This window comes from Schistocerca serialis, chromosome 4, assembly GCF_023864345.2.
Source record: "Schistocerca serialis cubense isolate TAMUIC-IGC-003099 chromosome 4, iqSchSeri2.2, whole genome shotgun sequence".
Lineage (NCBI taxonomy): Eukaryota > Metazoa > Arthropoda > Insecta > Orthoptera > Acrididae > Schistocerca > Schistocerca serialis.
The window spans coordinates 353,063,000-353,088,006 of record NC_064641.1 but is presented as its reverse complement, the minus strand read 5'-3'; the positions used below and the strand labels follow the sequence as shown (position 1 = coordinate 353,088,006).

The 25,007-nt window shown below is 40.0% G+C and overlaps 1 protein-coding gene across 6 annotated transcripts in view; it reads left to right on the top strand.

Moving 5' to 3' along the window:
• Nucleotides 1-25,007, top strand: part of LOC126474137 (tyrosine-protein kinase Src64B) — a 276,344-nt gene that overhangs the window by 210,929 nt on the left and 40,408 nt on the right. For all 6 annotated transcript variants that reach the window (XM_050101580.1, XM_050101579.1, XM_050101576.1 and 3 more), the window contains one exon: nt 10,228-10,381. In XM_050101580.1, coding sequence (XP_049957537.1) covers nt 10,228-10,381 — 154 coding nt within the window. The remainder of the gene's footprint in view (nt 1-10,227; nt 10,382-25,007) is intronic.

Sequence of the window (25,007 nt, the reverse complement as noted above, 5' to 3'; positions counted from 1 at the left end):
CTGAAGGCACCATGTAAAAGAAAGTGGGAGTTGTACAAAAGCTTATAGCACAGTTGGAAGCTAATGAGCTAACCTCAGTAGCTTGTTACAGAAAATACTGTAAGGCTTTGATAAAAAAAATTTAAAAATATTAAGTGTCGTGTAATGTTTTGTGTAATGTAATATCTTGTATAGACACCTTTTATTAACCTGACACATTCCACATCATTGCAAAGTGTTGTATTCATGATCTATGGAACAAGTACTAATCTAATCTAATCTCCAATCTAATCTATTCCTAGAGAAGTAGAAAGTATGAGTTTTATAAGTACAATACATAGCATCTAAGACTAATATCAAAACAGTATGGAATATAATGAGGATAGTGTCAGAGTAGAACAGGTAGGTTCTACCACCAGTACACTGAAATGAGGAGTAAAGATTTTACTGATATTACTCATACTGAGGTATGCAAAAATCCCCAGTGGTCGTTTCCTGATGTGGGTGAACTGAGTTGATAGTAGCAGAATACTGATTTTTTTTTAAGGTGTAGTTGGAGATTTGACTGTTGGATACTAATAGACAGGAAATTTTGGCAATAATTAATTCTCTGAACTGTAAGGATTCATATGGTAATGATTAGAAGCCAAATAAGATAGTGAAGAATTTGGCACCCTACATTAGCAGTATACTGATCTGTGTATAACATATTTTTTACGTGGTGGTCTTGCGGTTCTAGGCGCTTCAGTCTGGAACTGCGAGACTGCTACGGTCGCAGGTTCAAATCCTGCCTCGGGCATGGATGTGTGTGATGTCCTTAGGTTAGTTAGGTTCAAGTAGTTCTAAGTTCTAGGGGAGTGATGACCTCAGAAGTTAAGTCCCATAGTGCTCAGAGCAATTAGCCACATTTTTTACAGCTAGATATTTTCCCAGAGAGATTTAAGTATTCAATGGCTAGGGACCTACAGGATTGTTACCTTTGTTTTCAAATGTTTTTGAAAGAACAGTTTACAGGGAATAGTTGCATATTTATCTGAGTGCAACAGTTTCACAGTTCTGTTTTGGAAGTAATTTTCAGTTGATCAGCCAGTATGTTCCTACTTGCACCAGATAGTGAAACTTATTGGTAATTTAAAAAAAAATAGAAATGAAGGAACTATGCATAACAATATTATGAAAAGGACAGTTGCTACTCACCATATAGTGGAGATGCTGAGTCGCAAAGAGGCACAGCAAAAAGACTGCCGGAAAGTGAGCTTTTGGCCAACAAGGCCTTCATCAAAAAAAGAGAAAACACACACACACACACACACACACACACACACACACACAAACAAACCCAAATGCAACTCGCACAGAATGACCTCAGTCTCTGGCTTTAGCTGCTAGAAACTGTGTTAATATGTTCATGCGAGTGTGTGTTTTTTGTCTATTTTCGACAAAGGCCTTGTTGGCCGAGAGCTCACTTTCTGACACTTTTTTTTTTGTGCCTCTCTGCAGCTCACCTACTCCGCTATATGGTGAATAGCAGCTGTCCCTTTCATAATATTGTTACATTCCAGCCTAATTGATCCCTAAAGGATACTGACTGCCAATAAGTCATTCATGAGTGAATGACACAAGAACATGATATGCTTGGTCCACCAACCCACAGTCTTTTACTGCTGTGGAATTAGGTACATTTCCAACCTGGTTAAAGGCAGTGTCGCAAATGTAAGTAACCACATCATATAATAACATACTCTACAATTCATGTGTAGTGTTCAATAGCATTATTAGAACAACTGAGTAACTCTCGTAAATTGTTGAGAGAGAGAGAGAGAGAGAGAGAGAGAGAGTGTGTGTGTGTGTGTGTGTGTGTGTGTGTGTGTGTGTGTGAGAGACGGGGAAGGGGGTGGGGGTCAACAGATGCATGTCATGGATGTTTATACTGTGTACACATAGACTTTAAAAAGACCAAATAGCTTGAAATCTGTTACATTGTATCTAATTCTGGAATATGAATGTAGCTGTGTACAGTGTAATTATAATTAAAATTAAAATTAAACTTTCAAAATGCTGTAGAAATAACACCACTGGTCAGAATGACGTCAAATTGTAATGTAATATTATTGGAGAAGGGGGAAAACGTATGTCAGAAGAAAAAAAATATTGTGAAAATTGATCAATAAATGGCATTGTATGTATCAGAATGCGTAAATGAAAACACCTGTCATGCACATGACCCATTGAAGTTGGTGTAAACACGCCGGGTACATCGCTTTTCCTCTTTCCGCATCTGCGACATTCTCCATGACTTTCTCAATGCAGGATCACACTCTGCTTGTAAAGCTGTATTACAAAAATGATGACTGTGCACACATCGCTCTGCAGGAGTTCTGGACACCGAAGGGTTTGAAGAAAGGTGTCGGTTTGATGACTGCCGTGGGTCTGGAGAAAATGATTTGGAAATTCGAAAAGACGGGTTCTTTTGGCGTGTAACCTGGTAGAGGGAGGAAATGAATTGATTTAACTTCAGCAGAAGCAGTGGCCACAGCGATGCAGGGGGAGATGAGTGGTGGTGTCCAAACATGTAGTGCCTGGAGAATTGCCCAAACATGAGACATACCTGTGATCCCGGTGCATAAAATCCTACGAAACCCCTTCTTTGCTATTCATTCAAAATTACCCATGTGCACGAGTTGCTTCCTGTTGACCTGCCAGCAAGAGAGACCTTTGCTTTAAAATTTCTTGCTCGCATGGAAGTGGACAATGGTTGGCCTAGGAGGATTTTGTGTTCAGATGAAACCCACTTCCATCTGACAGGATATGTCAATACACAGAATTGTCGAATATGGGCAATGGAAAATCCATATGGAAATCAACCAGTACCACTTCATACTGAAAATGTCACTGTGTGATGCGAGTTTACGGCATCAATTATCATACGGCCATATTTTTTTTGGAGACAGCTGCTTCCAGTCCTGTTACCTGTATCATCAATGGTAAGCACTATGAGCGTCTTTTGTGCAACCACGTCATTCCAGCTCTACAACAGTGTGGATATGTGGATCCGATCATTTTTATGCAAGATGGTGCACCTCCACACATTGCAAATCCAGCTAAGCAGTTCCTGCAGTTCCATTTCGGAAATGCTAGAATTATCAGCTACCATCTCCTTAGATGTTGTGTTCAGTGTTCCGATTGCAAACAGCTGCATTGAAGGCTCGCATTGTCTCTGACCGTGACCCCAGAAACACCTCAATCAGTTGCGGAACGTGCTGTTTCTCGATTTCAAGTTGTTGCAGAAAACGGTGGAGAGCATATTGAACATGTTTTGCGACAGTCACATGGAAATTAATAATCCTATTTGATTTTGATTGATGCTTGTTATCCGCTTTTTGGCCTCAGGACAATTAAAAACCACTGTGAGTGATGCTTTTTATGCGAGTTTGGGCCTCAGGACAATTAAATGTGATTTTTCCCATGCAATGTGATATGCCCTTGCCGTGGTAGATGGGTTTGCGTAACTAACAGTATCACACCTGTACATCCATGCACACTGAGTAGTACAGTTTGTTTAACATCAAACATACACCTTAGGCACTGTTGTATGATTAATTTGTCATTTGTAGTCGACCACGATTACATTATGATGCTTACAGCGCCAGCTATTGCTACATTTTGTAACTATTCATTTTTCTTCTGCCATATGTTTTCTCCCTTCTCTAATAATATTCCGTTGCAATTTGACGTCATGATGACCAGTGGTGTTATTTCTACAGTGGTTTGAAAGTTTAACTTTAATTATGATCACCCTGTATATAATTAGAACATTGTTCAGTCAGCTGAACTAATAAACAGCAGCTCACATTTCAGACACAGTATTTTCTTTCTTACAGTGGTATTGCAGTGTATCTTCTAGCTTACCGGTATGAGACTTGTAGTTGACAGTGCTATTTTATTTGTAGACCATAACTGAGTGTTTTATTAGAATTAAATGTTCTTTTCCTTTTGTCTTTTGCAAAATAAAAGGAAGTGTGTTCTAAAGAAATATTTAGTCCCTACATAATACTCCCCCCCCATGAACCATGGACCTTGCCGTTGGTGGGGAGGCTTGCGTGCCTCAGCGATACAGATAGCCGTACCGTAGGTGCAACCACAACGGAGGGGTATCTGTTGAGAGGCCAGACAAACGTGTGGTTCCTGAAGAGGGGCAGCAGCCTTTTCAGTAGTTGCAAGGGCAACAGTCTGGATGATTGACTGATCTGGCCTTGTAACAATAACCAAAACGGCCTTGCTGTGCTGGTACTGCGAACGGCTGAAAGCAAGGGGAAACTACAGCCGTAATTTTTCCCGAGGGCATGCAGCTTTACTGTATCATTACATGATGATGGCGTCCTCTTGGGTAAAATATTCCGGAGGTAAAATAGTCCCCCATTCGGATCTCCGGGCGGGGACTACTCAAGAGGATGTCGTTATCAGGAGAAAGAAAACTGGCGTTCTACGGATCGGAGCGTGGAATGTCAGATCCCTTAATCGGGCAGGTAGGTTAGAAAATTTAAAAAGAGAAATGGATAGATTGAAGTTAGATATAGTGGGAATTAGTGAAGTTCGGTGGCGTGAGGAACAAGACTTCTGGTCAGGTGACTACAGGGTTATAAACACAAAATCAAATAGGGGTAATGCAGGAGTAGGTTTAATAATGAATAGGAAAATAGGAATGCGGGTAAGCTACTACAAACAGCATAGTGAACGCATTATTGTGTCCAAGATAGACACGAAGCCCACACCTACTACAGTAGTACAAGTTTATATGCCAACTAGCTCTGCAGATGACGAAGAAATTGAAGAAATGTATGATGAAATAAAAGAAATTATTCAGATTGTGAAGGGAGATGAAAATTTAATAGTCATGGGTGACTGGAATTCGAGTGTAGGAAAAGGGAGAGAAGGAAACATAGTAGGTGAATATGGACTGGGGGACAGAAATGAAAGAGGAAGCCGCCTGGTAGAATTTTGCACAGAGCACAACATAATCATAACTAACACTTGGTTTAAGAATCATGAAAGAAGGTTGTATACATGGAAGAACCCTGGAGATACTAAAAGGTATCAGATAGATTATATAATGGTAAGACAGAGATTTAGGAACCAGGTTTTAAATTGTAAGACATTTCCAGGGGCAGATGTGGACTCTGACCACAATCTATTGGTTATGACCTGTAGATTAAAACTGAAGAAGCTGCAAAAAGGTGGGAATTTAAGGAGATGGGACCTGGATAAACTAAAAGAACCAGAGGTTGTACAGAGATTCAGGGAGAGCATAAGGGAGCAATTGACAGGAATGGGGGAAATAAATACAGTAGAAGAAGAATGGGTAGCTTTGAGGGATGAAGTAGTGAAGGCAGCAGAGGATCAAGTAGGTAAAAAGACGAGGGCTAGTAGAAATCCTTGGGTAACAGAAGAGATATTGAATTTAATTGATGAAAGGAGAAAATATAAAAATGCAGTAAGTGAAACAGGCAAAAAGGAATACAAACGTCTCAAAAATGAGATCGACAGGAAGTGCAAAATGGCTAAGCAGGGATGGCTAGAGGACAAATGTAAGGATGTAGAGGCCTATCTCACTAGGGGTAAGATAGATACCGCCTACAGGAAAATTAAAGAGACCTTTGGAGATAAGAGAACGACTTGTATGAATATCAAGAGCTCAGATGGAAACCCAGTTCTAAGCAAAGAAGGGAAAGCAGAAAGGTGGAAGGAGTATATAGAGGGTCTATACAAGGGCGATGTACTTGAGGACAATATTATGGAAATGGAAGAGGATGTAGATGAAGATGAAATGGGAGATACGATACTGCGTGAAGAGTTTGACAGAGCACTGAAAGACCTGAGTCGAAACAAGGCCCCCGGAGTAGACAATATTCCATTGGAACTACTGACGGCCGTGGGAGAGCCAGTCCTGACAAAACTCTACCATCTGGTGAGCAAGATGTATGAAACAGGCGAAATACCCTCAGACTTCAAGAAGAATATAATAATTCCAATCCCAAAGAAAGCAGGTGTTGACAGATGTGAAAATTACCGAACTATCAGCTTAATAAGTCACAGCTGCAAGATACTAACACGAATTCTTTACAGACGAATGGAAAAACTAGTAGAAGCCAACCTCGGGGAAGATCAGTTTGGATTCCGTAGAAACACTGGAACACGTGAGGCAATACTGACCTTACGACTTATCTTAGAAGAAAGATTAAGGAAAGGCAAACCTACGTTTCTAGCATTTGTAGACTTAGAGAAAGCTTTTGACAATGTTGACTGGAATACTCTCTTTCAAATTCTAAAGGTGGCAGGGGTAAAATACAGTGAGCGAAAGGCTATTTACAATCTGTACAGAAAGCAGATGGCAGTTATAAGAGTCGAGGGACATGAAAGGGAAGCAGTGGTTGGGAAGGGAGTAAGACAGGGTTGTAGCCTCTCCCCAATGTTGTTCAATCTGTATATTGAGCAAGCAGTAAAGGAAACAAAAGAAAAATTCGGGGTAGGTATTAAAATTCATGGAGAAGAAATAAAAACTTTGAGGTTCGCCGATGACATTGTAATTCTGTCAGAGACAGCAAAGGACTTGGAAGAGCAGTTGAATGGAATGGACAGTGTCTTGAAAGGAGGATATAAGATGAACATCAACAAAAGCAAAACAAGGATAATGGAATGTAGTCTAATTAAATCGGGTGATGCTGAGGGAATTAGATTAGGAAATGAGGCACTTAAAGTAGTAAAGGAGTTTTGCTATTTGGGGAGCAAAATAACTGATGATGGTCGAAGTAGAGAGGATATAAAATGTAGGCTGGCAATGGCAAGGAAAGCGTTTCTGAAGAAGAGAAATCTGTTAACATCCAGTATTGATTTAAGTGTCAGGAAGTCATTTCTGAAAGTATTCGTATGGAGTGTAGCCATGTATGGAAGTGAAACCTGGACGATAAATAGTTTGGACAAGAAGAGAATAGAAGCTTTCGAAATGTGGTGCTACAGAAGAATGCTGAAGATTAGATGGATAGATCACATAACTAATGAGGAAGTATTGAATAGGATTGGGGAGAAGAGAAGTTTGTGGCACAACTTGACCAGAAGAAGGGATCGGTTGGTAGGACATGTTCTGAGGCATCAAGGGATCACCAATTTAGTATTGGAGGGCAGCGTGGAGGGTAAAAATCGTAGAGGGAGACCAAGAGATGAATACACCAAGCAGATTCAGAAGGATGTAGGTTGCAGTAGGTACTGGGAGATGAAAAAGCTTGCACAGGATAGAGTAGCATGGAGAGCTGCATCAAACCAGTCTCAGGACTGAAGACCACAACAACAACAACAACATAATACTCCAGCAAAAGAGGAGAGGAAACACGAGATGTAGATTTGAGAATCGAGCAGAAGCAAGGATAGTAGGTACAAGAAACAGTCATCCTATGTCTACAGCAAAAGAAGGTGTTCTTCAAGAGGAAGGGTAGGAAAGAAATGCATTCATACAATGCCGGACAAAAAAGTAAATCCCTCTTAAGACACATTCAGCTGTCAATATGACTTTGTACACATACACACCATCAGTGGCTATGTAAATGGTTAAAGTTGCAGTTCTCAGTGACAGACACAGCAGCCATCCATCTCCATAGCTGAGTGATCAGTGAATACCATGTGGAGGACCCAGCTTTGATTCTGGTACTAACATGGATTTTGTGTTGAAAGGAGGATTGGAACAGAGTGCACTGAGCTTCATGAGGCCATTAGAGGAACTGCTTGATTGAAAAGTGGCAGCTGCAGGTCATGAAAACACAATAACTGGCAGAATGGTCTGCTGAGCCCATGCCCCTCAATACTGCAACCAATGATGCCATTGGCAGAGGATGATACGGCTGTCGATTGGTACCCAGGGGCTCATCAAGGCTCGTGTGCAGAGTTTATGTTTATGGTAGAGCAGGCACTACGTTACATTGGTGTTGCTACCAAACTTGCTAGTGTATATAAGGGACATGAACAGCATCAGATGTTGAGTGCTCACTGTGAAGGACAGAGAACTCACATACTTGTCCGAGACAGTATTATCAGCATGTGACAGAATTTGAAAGGAGCCTCATTGTGGCTCTCCATTTAGACGGCTGGTCGAATTATGGAATTTCCAGATTTGTGCGGTGTGGCATTTGAATGTGTCAGAGGGCCAGTGGGCCAATGTTGAATGACATGGGAATGTGAGGACAGGACAACCACAGTGGAGGTGTGCTGTACTGTGCACGAAGTACATGGTAATCCATTCACTTCTGTACTTGGCATGTGAGAACAGGTAATGAATGCCCTGCAACATATACTGTCAACCTTCACTGTTATTTGGAGACTAGCAGTAGTGGAGGGATGCTGCGACTGGGAAGCATGGACAGTTGACGAATAACATAAAATCATGTTCAGCAATAAATTGTGGTTCTGTATTACCACATTTTTCAATGTTTTGGAGATGCTCAGTAGTGTTACTCCTGGCAGCACATTGTGGGGAACCAATAGGGTTGGACTTCAGGTCACAGCTGGTATTTTGATTGAGGTAACCGTTAACAACACAGTGGTACATTGAGACATCCTGCATCCTCATGTGTTACTTCTCATGTCACAGTATCTTGATGAACTATGTGTATGATGTTGAGATATTGCTGTGGCCAGCAACATTCCTGGATCTGTCCCCAATAAAACATGGTGGGACCGGCTCGGACCTCAACTCTGTCCCAGTGCCATTATCCAGCATATCAATGACCATTTACAACAGTTGTGTATCAGCTTGTCTCAGATGATACAATGGCTTTATGACACTCTTTCCAATTGAATCGTGCGGATCAGAGCAGGTGCAACATCATACTGATAAATGTACTCGTACTACCAAATTATTCGTAAATATGACTAAATTTTGTAATCACTCAAATAACATCATGTATCCTCTCAATTTGTGAAATTCCATTTTATTTTCTCCTCTCCTTCTGGGTGCTTCGCTTTTTTTGCTAGGCAGTGTATAAATGAGCCAACAGCCTTGCCCAGTTCCCATGTGATCACCGAAGTTGAGCGTTGTCATGCTTGGCTAGCACTTGGGTAGGTGATTGTCTAGGTCTGCCGAGTGCTGTTGGCAAGTAGAGTGCACTCATTCCTTGTGAGCCCAATTGAAACACTACTTGATTCCGAAGTAGCGGTTCTGGTTACAACAGCTGAAAGCGGCCAGGATAGCGGTGTGATACTTATGGGCTGCGGATGACATAGCATTGGTCAGCACTGTTAATCCTTCTGAGGCATGGATGGAATTTCAGTTTTTAGTGTATAAATGGAGGAGGAATTCATTATTCAGTTTATCTGTGTGTTAATGACTAGCACTGCAAGTTGCTTCTGATTCTACTTTAATCTAAGGGGGGGGGGGGGGGGGAATGAAATGAGTGTATGGCATCGTTGGCCGGGAGACCCCGGAAGTTCGGCCACCAAGTGGAAGTCTTATTTCAGTCGATGCCACATTGGGAGACTTGTGTGTCGGTGATGAGGATGAAATGATGATGAGAACAACACAATACCCAGTCCACGAGTGGAGAAAATCTCCAACCTGGCCAGGAATTGAACATGGGCCCACTGCACAGGAGGCAAGCACGTTACCACCCGGCTAAGCAGGTGGACAATCTGAGGAAATTTTTGTCTGTGTAACTGCTAACATCTACTTATAAAGTTGTACTATGTTGTGCCCTCTACTGCAACAATATAATAACAGTTATCACATAATTCGTGCCTGGTATGAATATGTTTGAAAGTTTTACTTTAGGGCAAGGTATTTTTTCAATGCTTGTGGAGTTTATAGCAATACTTAACATTCCATATCTCTGTCTGTTTAATGTCATTTTATTTTATTGTCATTATCTTCAGCATGTCCAAAAATAAATTTAAAACACGCAGTCCTAACTAATTTGAAATGGTGATACCATCTCTGGATGTAGTGCCCTGTACTGTTAGTAAAATAAAAAATTAATAATAAAAAAGTGAAACAGAAATATAAAAACCGGTAATAGTTGAGTAAGAAATAAATTTTTGTATTAATAGTTTTTAAGTAAAATCTGTCTACATATTTGCTTGTCCCACTTTGTGTAGAACAGCTTGCTGTGTTTGTGCGTTTCATTTCAAACATGCATAGTTACTCTGTATTATCAGACATTCATGTAGTTAACTGATTAAATAAATGTTAAACAAGAATGTTTCTTCCAGGTGGCAAGTGGAATGAAGTACCTGGAAGCAAAACAGCTTATTCATAGAGATCTTGCTGCAAGAAATGTTTTGATAGGAGAAAACAACATAGCCAAAATATGTGATTTTGGATTAGCACGTGTGATAGAAGATGATGAATATTGCCCTAAACAAGGTAATCATTCAAAATGGGCAATGTTATAACATTATGCCCAATTAATACCTTACGAGAATTGTAAAAATTAACTGCTTCATGCTAAATGATATAGAGATTTTGAGAAACTCTCCCTCTCCATCCCCCTCCCCTCCCCTCCCCTCGCCCGGTCCCCTCCCCCCCCTCCCCCTCCCCCTCCCCTCCCCTCCCCTCCCCTCCCCTCCCCTCACTCCTCCTGCTCCCTGCTCTCTCTCTCTCTCTCTTCGTTATTTTTCTTCCCTTACATTTTTATTGTAAGTGAGAACTACTCTGATACAAATAAAGTCTCTTTGTATCAAAATCTATGGGCTTTCTGGTTTTAAAACGTCAGCAACCAGGAAGATAATCTCAGTATTTTGAATAGTTCATATAGATGGAGACAAGTATACCACATGTTAAACAAATGATGATTTGTGTACAGGCATGAAAAAAGATGACCAGTTGTTTAATGTGTGGGTAAATTCCCATTTTAACCAAAAGCTAAACAGTACAGCATACCTCCTTCATGCCAGTCCTTTTCCAATTGCATCTTATATCTGCCGAACACGGGTCTAGTTTCATATACATGTTATATTCCAATCTAACAATGGAAAATCCAGCATCGGATAATGACAACATTATGAAAAGGAGAGCTTGCTACTCACCATATAGTGGGAGATGTTGAGTCACAGACAGGCACAACAAAAAGACTACTAAAGACATTAGCTTTCAGCCACAAGGCTTTCTCCTGAAATAGACAACACACACACACACACACACACACACACACACACACACACAAGCATTGCTTCTGGCTGTCAGTGCCAGATTGCGAGCAACTGCACACGATGGGAGGAGCAATCTGGGTGATTGTGATAAGGAGGAGGCTGGGGGGGGGGGGGGGGGTTAGGGTTAGCAGGGTGCAGTTGGAGGACAGTAAAATGCTGTTTGTGGGACCATACAGGAAAGAAGTAGAGAGAGGGTAAAGGAGGTAGGTGCAGTTGGGAAGTTAGACAAAGAGTAAGACTAGGAGGGGTGGGGCAGGGAGGGGGGGAGCAGTGGTAAAGGATAGAAGTAATAAGACTGTGGGTGCACATGTGGGGTAAAAGGTTGTGGAGTGAGAACAAGAAAGGGAATATGTGAGTAAAGGACAATAATTAACAAAGGAATTTGGGATGCACAGTAGGAGAGTTTTCCATCTCGCTCATAGAAACTTTGGCCTCTAGGAACTGGAGTAGCATGCACACCACCTAAATAAACTCACCAACCTGTTCACTTCCTGCTCCTGCCTTGGACTGCAATTATCCACCATCTCTACAATGACCTCCAAACCTCCCTCACGTCCCCTCAGTTGACACACCTTGCCTCGCAGACGTACTATATTTGTCCCACCCTCATAAACTTCCTCCCACCACCGTAAAGAATCCAGAATCTAAATAGATCAGAAACAGTCATGAACCTTTCATCCAAAAGCCTTAGCGTCACGGGAGTATCAGTCCTTTCTAAAGGCCTCACCTTTTGCCCTACTCCCAAATTCAGTCGTGCGGGATTTTTAAAGACCTTCTCTCCTTCTTCCGGTCCCTATGTGGAAAAACTTTTTCGCCACCAACCCTACCAATTAGACTCAACCTAAGATCAATGTTGAATCCTGTCTGACTCAGTTCACTCCTCTTTCCAACCATGATCCACCCCACTGCCCCCAAATCACCCCCTTGTTAACTTTCCAAAATTTTTTAAACTTAAACTGTGCCCCACCATCATTCCCCAACTCCCAAAAATGCAAGCTAACCATTCATTCGCAGAAAGAACCACAATCCCCCATCGAGACTGATCCTGATCTCATCATCCTATCTGCTGACAAAGGCTCCAACAGTGTTGTTTTGAACCACAACGATTACTTGCCAGAAGGACTCCACCAGCTGTCAGATTTGTCAATCTACAAACCCTGCCACAGGGACCACATTCCAGAAATCCAGCAGGATCTCCAGTCTCAGCTCAAATCTTTTCTCTGTTCTCATAGACCAACACCTTCAGCCTGTTACCTGCAACCTACCCTCCTATATAAAAGATACCAACCATTTCCTCCACCAACTCTCCACAATTCCCCCTACTTTGCCACATGGTGCCCTGCTTGTCGCTGTTGATACCTCCCTTCCTTTACACTAACATCTCTAATGCCCATGGTCTAGCGATTATTGAACACTACCTTTCCCAACACCCTACAGATTCCAAACCTACAATCTCCTGTCTGGTCACCATGACTTGCCCTTTGAAGGCATGACCTACAAACAAATCTGGGATACAGCAATGAGCACCCACCTGGCACCATCCTATGCCAACCTATTCATGGGCCATCTAGAGGAATCCTTCCTAACCACCAAGAATTCATTGATGACATCTTTGTGATCTGGATTGAGGCTGAGGACACCCTACCCACATTCCTCTAGAACAGGGGTAGGCAACCACAAAGCCTTCACAATCTACTATTCTGTACCAACATATCAAAGTGGTCTACTTTTAAAAATTCAATTGCTCCTTTTTTAATTTTTGGATACCAGTACTGTAAAACAATTATTTAAAATAAAAGTTTTAAATCTTCACTATTTTTTTGAAACATAATAATTTTAATTCATAATATTCTCAAGTATATTCTTACATTAATAACACAAGAATTATTTTACATTTAATGTGAAATTTGAGTAGCTGTTTTGTCAACAATGTCTTTGATATTTGGTGTATAACTTGTTGCACTTACAAGGGGAGGCCGCCAATTGTGAAATTCAGATTCGATTCATAATGTGCATAATAAAAGCTTATGGCCAGAGGTGTAATGTGGCAAAGCACCAAGATGCACTTCTCAGCCGTTGTCGAGAAAATCGACAGGTAAAAGAAACCGTTGCGGTGAAACATTCTCTACGATTAATAATTTTCTACAGCGTCGTGGTGCAGCGGTAAGCGCTCGGGTCGTAATCCGAAAGTCGCCGGATCGAATCTCGCGCCATGCAACCCTTTTTTTTTTTTTTTTTTTTTTTTTTTTTTTTTTTTTTTTTTTTTTTTTTTTTTTTTTGTAATTCAAATGTGTGTGTGTGTGTGTGTGTGTGTGTGTGTGTATATATATATATATATATATATACACACACACATGTGTGTATATACACATTTGAATTACAAAAAACAAATATATATATATATAAACAAAGATGATGTGACTTACCAAATGAAAATGCTGGCAGGTCGACAGACACACAAACATACACACAAAATTCAAGCTTTTGCAACAAACTGTTGCCTCATATATATATATATATATATATATCCCGGCACTCAGTTCCAACAATTATGCATATAATAAGTTGTTGAAAGTCGTTTCTCGTGGAAAAACTGGCGACTTCGAACATCATTATGTTTTCCGCAAACAAAGTTTTATTTCACAAATGTTATTAATTGTCTTCATAATGTTAACCACGTACAGTTAACGGAAGACTTAGAAACGATATTCCGAAACGAATACGTATAGCGTAAGTCAAACGTTCGAATTAGAACAGAGACGCCATGAACGCAAATTTGCTTTGGCAGGTATGAAATATCAACTCCGTTACTCGCTCGTTACACTTGAAGGACAGATGTTGAATGGGTCGAAATGAGCCGCCGCATAACAGCGTAGTTGCCTGCTAACTTCGAAAGAAGGTAGATGCGGTCCGTAGCGCAATTTATAACATCGTCGAAAATCAGGGCGGACGTGAGAGCTTTGGTACACCCTGTTAAACAAACGGAAAAATGGAGGCGGTACAATTGGAGAGCGATCCGCCTTCACCAACAAGCATAAGCAATTCATTAATTGTATGAATTACAAAAAACTAATTTAAAAAAATCGCATGGCGCGAGATTCGATCCGGCGACCTTCGGATTATGAACCCGAGCGCTTACCGCTGCGCCACGACGCTGTAGAAAATTATTAATCGTAGAGAGTATTTCACCGCAACGGTTTCTTTTAACTGTTGATTTTCTCGACAACGGCTGAGAAGCGCATCTTGGTGCTTTGCCACATTACACCTCTGGCCATGAGCTTTTATTATGCGCAGTATGAATCGAATCTTAATTTCACAATTGGCGGCCTCCCCTTGTTAGTCGAATACAAGAGCCCAGATGTTCATCAGTCAACCTTGTTCTGTGTTTATTTTTAATAAAGTTCATATTTGAAAACAGTGATTCACACAGGTAGGTAGAAGCAAACAAGGCCTTTATTCTAAGAGCAACATTAACTAAGCTAGGGTATTTCTCCTGAGGAATTAGAGCCCAACAGGTTTTGGGTTCTGCAGTACTTTTGAGAAACAAATCATTTTTAATGATATTATTTCAACTTCAAGAGCTGCCCAATCTATGCCAAAAACTTTCCAATGTAAGAAGATATATTCAGTAGTTCAAAGATACAAACAGGGGTACCACTGAAATCTTTTTGAAGTCTGAAAACTGATCACTGAAATCATCCCTCAAATTGGCGATCATTATTGCATGACATTCACTATTGTAAGGTATCTCACTTTCTTCTATTTGTGTCTTCAGAGTTGGAAAATGTCTTAATTCACCCCTCTTAAGGCAGCACTCCCACAAAAACAATTTTTTAGTAAAAGAATTTACTTCAGATGTCATATCAGCAATATCTTTGCCATTGCCTTGAAATTTCAAATTCAGAGCATTAAGCTTTTCTGTTAGGTCAATTAAGAAAGCAAAATTCATAAGCCAGAGAGGATCTTCAATACAAGCTGACAGACTATTCTCATCTTGTTCTTGCAAAAATAGTTTGATAGCCAGTGAAAGCTTGTGGAAATGTTGCAGCACTTTTCCCTTGCTGAGCCAATGCACTTCAGTGTGGAGCAGTAAATCTCCATACTGTAGTTCTAGTTCACTTGCCTTATCTTTGAAAAGTCTTGTTTGAAAAGAGTGAGACCTAATTTTGTTTACTATCTTTACAACAGTATTCATAGTTCCATTCAAATTTAAAAACTTTCCACACAGAGACTGCTGGGCCAAAATACAGTGATAAGTTAAAAATGGTGGAAAACTTTCATCTCTTTGGCACAGAGCAATAAAACCACTTTTAGAACCTCTCAAGGCTGGGGATCCATCTGTGGTAATGCTTACAAGCTTTCTCCAATAGAATGAGTTGCTTCATGACAAAAAATATATCTTCTCCTCTTGTATGGCCTTTCAAAGAAATTACTTTCAAAAGTTTTTCCTTGACAGTAAAGTTATTAAAACCCATCCTTACAAAAACTGGCATCTGAACAGTACCTGTTGCATCAGTGGACTCATCTAATTGCAGTGAAAAATAACAGCACTCATCCAAATCTGTTTTCAGTTGAGAGAAAACATCATTAGACATATTATCAACCCTCCTTGTGCTGTTCTTGATGAAATTTGAAGGGATTTGATGGCAGCAACTATTTCAGACTTGTTCTTGAAATTATGGAACAACTCGTTAGCAGCTTCTCAAAATGCTTCTTCTACGAATTCACCATCTTTGAAGGGCTTCTTCTTTTAAGCCAATACATTCGAAACACAGTAAGAAGCAAGAGTGGCAGCAATACTTTTGTCTACTGGTTTTGTGAACATGCTTTGTTGAACACTTAATTGATTTTTAACTTTCTTGATTTTCTCTTTTCTCAGATCGGAGTTCACAGGAAACTCGGTGTTAACACTTGTGTGCACAGTTTTGAAATGTCTCTAGATGTTTGTCTTTTTCACAAATGCAATCTTAGCATCACACACTAAACAAATGCATGTGCCATTTCACTCTGTTACAAAAAATTCGTGCTCCCATTCGGAATGAAAATGATAAATTTTATGTTTTTTTGATACACAACTCATTATGCGTGAAGTTGCTGCAGTACTCAATTGTTATCAAAAAGTGTCAATAAGGTATGCAACTACGCATGCTCAGTGCTGAGTACTGACAGCCTATGTCCTTTCCAGGCTCTATTACATTGCAGAAGTACACGGCACGAAACTCACTGCCTTCTCCTGACACATATCGAACACATTTCACAAAGATGAGTGAAACAGTGCAGCAACGAGTGGTGTGCAGGTGGCGGCTGATTTAAGTAATGTGACAAAAAATTTCAGAGGTTCAAGGTAGATGTTGGTACCAGTTCTACACTGTTATTAACAAACAAAACAACTTGTGTCAATGAACACACATTTTATTGCTACAGGAAACAATTGATGATTTTATTCAACACTCTCAGTACTCACGCCATCTACCAATTGAGCACTCGCTATCTACCAGTAGATCGCGACCGATGTGTTGCTGACCATTGCTCTAGTACCTCAACACCTTCTTCCCATTCTCTTCACCTGGTCCTCCTCAACCAAACAAGCCACCCTCCTGAAAGTGATTTCCACCTAAGGGATGGCTACATTAATTTTAATGACTGTTTCACAGCCTGTGCCATCCGGGTCCTTCCTACCAACACCATCTTTTGTGTGTTGCGTGAGTGAGGACTCTCCCTGCAATATGTCGTACATTCCCGTAATCCTCCTGGCCACAACCTTCATTAGTCATTGTCCTTCACCCACTGATCCCCTTCCCTATTCCCACACCACAGCTTTATATTCCAAAAGTGCACCCACAGTGTCCTGACTGTACGTAGCTGCTCTACCCTCTTTCTGCCTCATCCCTGTATGCTTCCAAAAACAACACTTTACTGTCCCCCTCCTGTAACCTGCTCACCCTACTCTCTCCAGCCCAGCCACCTCTGTACCTCCACCATCCAGATTGCTTCTCTCATCATGTGCAGTTGCTCGCAGTCTAGCCCCAACGGTCAGAGAGAGTGCTCGTGTGTGTGTGATCTGCATTTGCATGAATGTGTGTGTGTGTGTGTGTGTGTGTGTGTGTGTTTTGTCTGTTTTCTGTTTCAGAAGGCTGCCTTATGGCCAAAAGCTTACATGTTTAGTAGTCTCCTTGTTGAGCCTGTGTGTAACTTAACATCTTTGCCATATGGTGAGCAGCAATCTATCCTTTTCGTAATATTATCATTATACTCCAGTCTGGATTATATTATCATTATATTCCAGTATGTATTTTCTATTTGTTTGCTGGTTAAACTGTCCTGTAAATGGCGATAAATGAAGACAATATGTTTTTGCTCTGCATGTGTCTTAGTGTACAAAGGCATAAATGTTAAAACTTCTTATAATTTATATAATACTGGAAAGTTCTGCGCAGAATGCAGATTACAGATGTAGTAAAGGTAACCAACTGAAACGTAAGTTGTGTTAGGTGGATGGCAGTCCATATTTTGTATATAAGTAATATGTCTTTCAAGCTCAATTTCAGTCATTTGAGGGGGAGAAGAACTAATTTGAGATGAATAAGTATTTTTCTTGTAAGAATGTATGTAAGTGCTTGGATTACTGTCAACAGGAGCAATTAAATCACCTTTTCATGTTACACTATTCATAAGTTAATTGAATCTTGAACTGGAAATGAATAAGGTTGCTGGAAGGAAAAAATTCCAACCATTACCGATACTTGGTTCCTGAGAAAGTGGATATATCCTTACTCGACAATACTGATATTCCAACAGCATTGTAATCTGCATAAAAGTGTTATTCCTTCCTTTACAACACGAAGACTACTTTCTCTACAAAGACCCTTCAACATTGAAAGACTATCCTGGTTACGAAACTGGAACTGAAAAAAAATTCAGATGACATTTGTGTGCAGAAAGAGGTATCAAACTATCATATGAAGTTTCAGTAATATTCTCACAAAATATGTTTTACATGTAGTTGCTGGACAGTATATAACATACCCAGTTGCTACCAAATCGTTTCTTAGGACAGTGGTCATGTGTGTACGAGTTGCATTTGTGTGTGTGTGTGTGTGTGTGTGTGTGTGTGTGTGTGTGTGTGTGTGTGTTTGTTTTGTATTTTGTTGAATCCAGAAGGAGGCCTTTTGGCAAAAAGCTTACTTGTTTAGCAATCTTTTTGTTGTGGGTGTCTGTGACTCAACACCTCCACTATATTGTCAAAATTTTACCTTATGTGGAGAAATACATACATCACTGTTAGAAAAACAACCAAAAGTCAGAATAAATTAATAATTGGTTCATTTTTGGTTTGTTTTATTGACCCCTGGTTAAGAAGGTACTCTTGCTGAACTGTTCAAGAAAAAATTGAGGCTCATTTTGAGTAGGTACCTCACTCATACAATTACAGTTGCTAGTGACTTCAATGTACCCATGAAATATTTGTGAAAATACATGGTTTAAAGTTGGTGGTAGGCATGAAACATCATTCATAATTGTACTAAATGCTTTCTCTGAAAATTATTTTGAATGATTAGTTCAGAAGCTCACGCGGAGTGTAAATGATTGTGATAACATATGACACTTCTTTCTGACAAATAATCCTGAGCAAATAGAGAGCACTGTGGTGGTATAGGAACTAGTAACCAGAAGGTCATCGTAAGGAGATTGAGTACAGTATCTCCAGATCCATCAAAAATAAGTGCAAAATACATGTACTTAAACAGCACCTCAAAATTCGCTTGATGCCTTTGTAAGAGACAGTGTCCATGCCTTTCATACTAACTATGGTAAATCTCTTAATAAAGACAAGTCTTTGAGTCCAATTGTTATACCAGTTAGTTTCCTTTCAGAGTATGCTGATGAAATAACTGCATTTTTAGCAATCATATATACCCCTCACTAATTAATAGGTATGTACCTAAAGATTGGAAAGTTACACAAATCACAAATACACTATAAAGGAAATAGAATTAATCTGGATGGATTATAGACCCACATCATTGACATTGATTTCTAATAGAATTTTGTAATATAACTCTGTTGGAACATTATGAAGTATCTTGAAGAAAACTGTTTATTGACTCATAACCAGTACAGATGTATTATTCGTGTGAAACCCAACTGGAGCTTTATTCACAGAAAGTAATGAGTGCCTTTGACTTGGGATCTCAAGTTGATTCCATATTTTTGGACTTACAGAAGGCTTTTGACACCATTCCAAACAAGTGACTTCCAATCAAATTGTGTGCCTATGGAGTAGTGTTTCATTTGTCTCCTGTCACGAAGATCACAGTTTGCAGTGACTTACAGGAAGTCATCTAGTGAGACCAAAGTAATGTCTGGGTGTTTTAACCACAAGAACGTACAGATGACTACGGACACAACACTTATATCTAGAAATTACTTGTTACAAGAAGACACTTGCCATGGAGCGACTACACTACTAGTCTGATAATCCTAGTTAGAATGTCAACATATAACTGAGGGCAAGGCTGGCCGGCCCCGACTCTCTAAGCTGTTGGCCAGCCGGTAGAGTCCACAGAGGAGAGATTGCATCACTATCCATGAGTGACAGCCTCTGGCGGTTCTAGCAGTTGCTGACTTCTATGGCACATCTTACAACTGCACAGCTGGATCTCGGATGTCTAATCTATGCAGGTCACTACACTGGGGTTCCACAAAGAAGTGTTATAAAGGCTCTCTGCTGTTTTTAACTAATATAAACTATTTAAGAGAGAATGTAAACAGCTCCTTAAACTGTTTGCAGATGATACTGTCTTTACTGACTAGTAAAGTCATTGGAAGATCAAAACAAATTGCAAAATTATTTGAATAAGACATCTGCATGATTTGAAGAGTGGAAATTGACCATGATTATGAAAATTGTGAGGTCATTCACAGTAATACTAAAAGTTATCCATTAACTTTTGGTTACATGGTAACTCACACAAATCTAAAGGCTGTCTATTCACATAAAAATCTCGGTATTACAGTTATGAACACATAGAAAATGATGCGGGAGGAATGGAGCTAAAGATTGTGTATTATTGTCAGGACATTTAGAAGAGGCATCAAATCTACGAAAGAAACTATCTTCACTGCACTTTTCCATCTTTTTTTTGTTGTATTGCTGCATAGTATGAGATCCTTATCAGATAGGGTTGATGGAGGTAATCAGAAAAATTCAAAGGAGGCCAACTCTGTTTGTATTATTGCAAAATAGAGGAGAGAGTGTCATGAATATGATAAGTGAGTTGAGCTGACATAATTAAAAGAAAGACACTTTTTAATGCAGAAAGAGCTTTTCACAAAATTTCAATCGCCAACATTCCCTTCAGAATCCCAAAATATTTTGGTGACTCCTGTTCACATAGGGAAAAATGAGCATCATAATAAAATAAGCAGAATTAGAGCTCAGGCAGAAAGATTTTAGTGTTCAGTTTTTCCTTGTACTAATTGGAAGTGGGATAGTTGAGAAGCAGTCTGAAAGTGTTTCTTTAAAACCTTTCCCAAACACTTAAGTTTGAGTTGCCAAGCATTCAAGTACATAAAAATAGGGAAAGGCAACTACTTGCATGTAGTGGACTGATGTGTGGACCATAGAAACATGTAACAGAAAACAGTATTCACGCTAGCTTTCAAGCTCCTGCCGTTTTTCTAGTAAAAGTGAACCATAGAAACATGTAACAGAAAACAGTATTCACACTAGCTTTCAAGCTCCTGCCGTTTTTCTAGTAAAAGTACACACACACACACACACACACACACACACACACACACACACACACGAAAGATTTTCAGAACTTGCACTTGTAACTATCAAAAATAATAGTGTATTAACAACACTTTTTTTTGTACAAAAGTTCCTCTAAATGTTGACTTTTAGTGGAAATCTGTTAGACATTGTAGTTTAACAAACAATGGTGCAACACCACAGGTGCAGATAAACTATGTTGCCCAGTTCACATTAGAAAGAGATACACCTTTATTAGTTTAAAAGCAAATGGACAAATATTTGCTTTGCAGCTTAATAATGAGCAGGTTGGACATGGCTGGTGCTGTGTTTCACATTGTCATGATACAGTTTACAGTCACAGTGCAGTGCAGTCATGGCAGCCACTGAGGACTTTTCAGTATGCAAATTCCTTTCTCTGGTAATGATTATCCTGTAGTGATTGTTGCAAGCTGAGACAGGAGGGCCACTGTGGAAGAAAGTAACTTAAATGTGCTGACAGTGAAATGTCATCTTGATGATGTGCCTGCAGATGGTGCAGTGTGCGGATGCTGGTTTGGTTCAATTTAGGTGTTACCAACATGTGAGTGTCTGGTGATGGCTGCTGTTTGTCACTGCAAAGGGTTGCTACTTCTGTATTGTGCAGCTGAATTTTTGTGGTTTCTGTGGTTTCAAAGGTTTGAATATGCCCAGGACTTTTGCCAAAGAAAGATTGTATAGTTTCTATGCCATGGATTGGAGATCCTCATTTGGCTTAACTGGATAGCTTTGCACAGTGTTGTTAATATTTTGGGTTCAGTCACTCAAGTGTGCTGATGAGACACAAAACATTATGACCACTACACACCACAAGATTGAATCCCACCTGGTGACATAGTAACAGTGTGACTTGGTAAGGGAATGATGAGTGAAGCGTAGATGAGTAGGGGAATTAGTGATGATATGTCCAGCAAATGGGGAAATCCACTGGCGCAAATGCTCTTGACAAAGGTCAGATTGTTATGACTATGTGCATGACAATGAGTATTGTGGAGGCATTAAAGCCAGTTGACTGTTCCTGTACGCCTGTCATGAACATCTATTTTAGGAGCATACCGTTCATCGCAAAGTGTGGAATTTTGGGTTCCACAGCAGATGACCTCTTGGTGTTCCCATGTTGACCCAATGACATTGTCAGTTATGGTCAATGGAAATGTGACACCTGGTCAGTTGAATGATGTTTTGTGTTCCTTTAGGTCAGTGGTCATATCTGGATATGCCATCATCCTGCTGCAAGTACACACCTGACCACGGATGCTGTGCGATGGGGGCATTTTTATGCTGTGGAGGATATTTTCTCACAAAGCCAGAATTATGTTACAGCAGTCTGAAGAGGATGAAGTGAACTCGTGTTGATGCCTTGGCCATCAAATACACCTGAACTGCAACTCATGGAATAATTCTAGAATGCTATTGGGTGACGTCTCCCATGTCCATAAACCACCGGCTCATGATTTACAGTAATTGCATGATACGAGCATAGATATCTAGCGTCACATGTCTCCACAGACCTATTAATGACTTGTTGAATCCATACCACACAGGATCAGTGCTATAATGCATTTGAAAGGTGGACCAACATAGTATTAAGCAGGTGGTCAAATGTTTAGGCTCATTAGTATATGTGGCACCAGGGCATGCATGTCACATTTTTCTGGAGAGGGGAATGGCCTTGGCATACAGTCTCAGTTTACACAGAAAACACAATCTGTCCAAAGATAACAAAGATATGGGGCATGTTTTGAAAGTAAGCACTGTTTTGGAAAAACCTCATGAAAACATTTTGAAACCAAAATTTATTTTTACAGGGAACAGATTTTCTTAAACTGTTTTTCTACATTGGTGCCACCATTGTTCAAACATTTGTCATAGTGGGAAGCCAACTTTTCTATGCCTTAGTCATAGTAAGATGTTGCCAGTGAAGATAATCACTGCTGAACACGATTTTCTTCATCGTCATTGCTCTCAAAGTGCATCATTCCAAAATCACACTTCAAGTTCAAGAACAAGTGGTAGTCAGAAGGTGCGAGATCGTGGCTGTACGGCAGGTGATTGAACTGCTCCCAACTGGATTGTTGAATAAGGTTTTGAGTGACACCAATGTAATGGAGATTTGTGTTGTCATGAAGCAACACAATACCTTGACTGAGCATTCCATACCTTTTGTTTTGAATTGTGCACAGTAGTTTTCTCAATGTTTCACAGTGTCTATCGCATTGATGGTTTCACCTGTGGGAAGGAACTCAACAAGCAGAATGCCCTATGCCCTGTCTGTCACAGAACACAGTGCATGTGATTCTTGTCCTGACACAGTTGTTTTGAACTTTTTTTTGGGGGGGGGGGGGGGGAGATTGTAAGTGCCTCCAATCAGACAAACCCAAGTTACATCACTGATTACAATTCTGTTTAAGAATTCATCTTCTTAATCACTGTGTCATGTGAGAAATGTCAAAGCAGTGCCAAGTCACTTCATTTTATAGACATCCATAAGCATTTTTTAACCAAATGGGAACACAATTCGCAAAAATTCAAGCAATTTGTGACATTCTCATGCAAAACAGTTTTTGAAATTTGTGGAAACTCATCACAAGGCATTACTGCAAACCATCAGCTTTCACACTTTTTGCTCATTCACTTTCTCAACCAAACCATCATTGACAACAAAGGCCGCCCACTCCCTGCTTCATCATGAACATTGGTTCATCCATCATTGAAGTGTGTCACCCAGTTTCTCAGCATTCCATCAGTCATATATTTTCACCATAAATTTCTAGAAGTTGAATTTCAGCTGGCTTAGCATTCTTTGCATTCAAAAAACGCATTACAGAGGTTACTTGTTTAAGATGTGTATTGCAGTTCAAGACCACAAAAAATTGCATATTGTGCTATAAACGCTGCAAATAAGCAGAACAGAACTCCCATGCTTGCTTTGTCCCTGCAGTAATTGTGTCTTGTTGTTGCTGAAAAAATTTCTTAAACTGAAACACTGCTATGATTCATAATGGACATGGTTGCCATTGTGAGCTGTGTAAAGAGATCAGAACCTTCCTGAGTCCTGATTCTAGAAAGTCCTATGTGGAGTATAAACAAAGGGAAACAGTAAAAATAACCTTCACATCATAGCTGAGATAGTACTGAGTGATAGAAAGACACATCTTTTGGACGATGTTCCTCACGCGCACACGCGCGCGCGCGCCCACACACACGAACACACACACACACACACACACACACACACACACACACACACACACAGTCTGAGGACAATATAGGTGTGTGTGTTTTTCCATTCCTAATATACACAGTTTTTCCAATGTAGAATATTGTAAATAAAGAAGTACATCAAGTCTCTCATGACAGGAATTTAATTCTTATTAACTATGATGTGTTCAAATTTTTATGCAGGAGATCCTTTCCTAAAGTGAATATAGTGTCGACTGCTGAGCTGTTAGGGTTCAGAGCATGATATGCAGGAACCACTAAAGGTAACAACTGCTGGAGTACTTTTGAGGCATGTTACAAGTTGAAGAAAGGGTCTTTAAATCACAAAAAGAATTAAAAGTATATTTGGTCCATTTACCTGCATTCTGCAAAGAGAAAAGTTGAATTAGGATGATTCAGTTGTAACCTTACATAAATGAATTTAAAAATGCAATAATAGGTAAGGGAAACACAGTTTTAAGTCACAGCTTGTTGTTGAGATTAGAACAAAGCACTCTGCAAGAAACAGCAGCTAATGAACCTTCCTTATATAAATGCAATTAGGGTTCATGATCAAAGTCTTCTGCTGGGTACTAGAACTTACAACTCGTGATGTCAACATTTTTTTGTGATCTGTGTGCATCAGTGCTCAGTCATATGCGAAGTGTTCGACGGTGCTAGGAAAAGGATAGATTTCTACAAGACTCACATATTTAGCGGTCTTTTTGTTGTGTCTGGTCTGCAACTCAACCTCTTTTCTGTTTTTGTGAGTAGCATCTATCCTTTTCATAGTATTGTCATTATTCCATCGTGGATGTTCCATTGCGTGATATGCAAAGTGTTT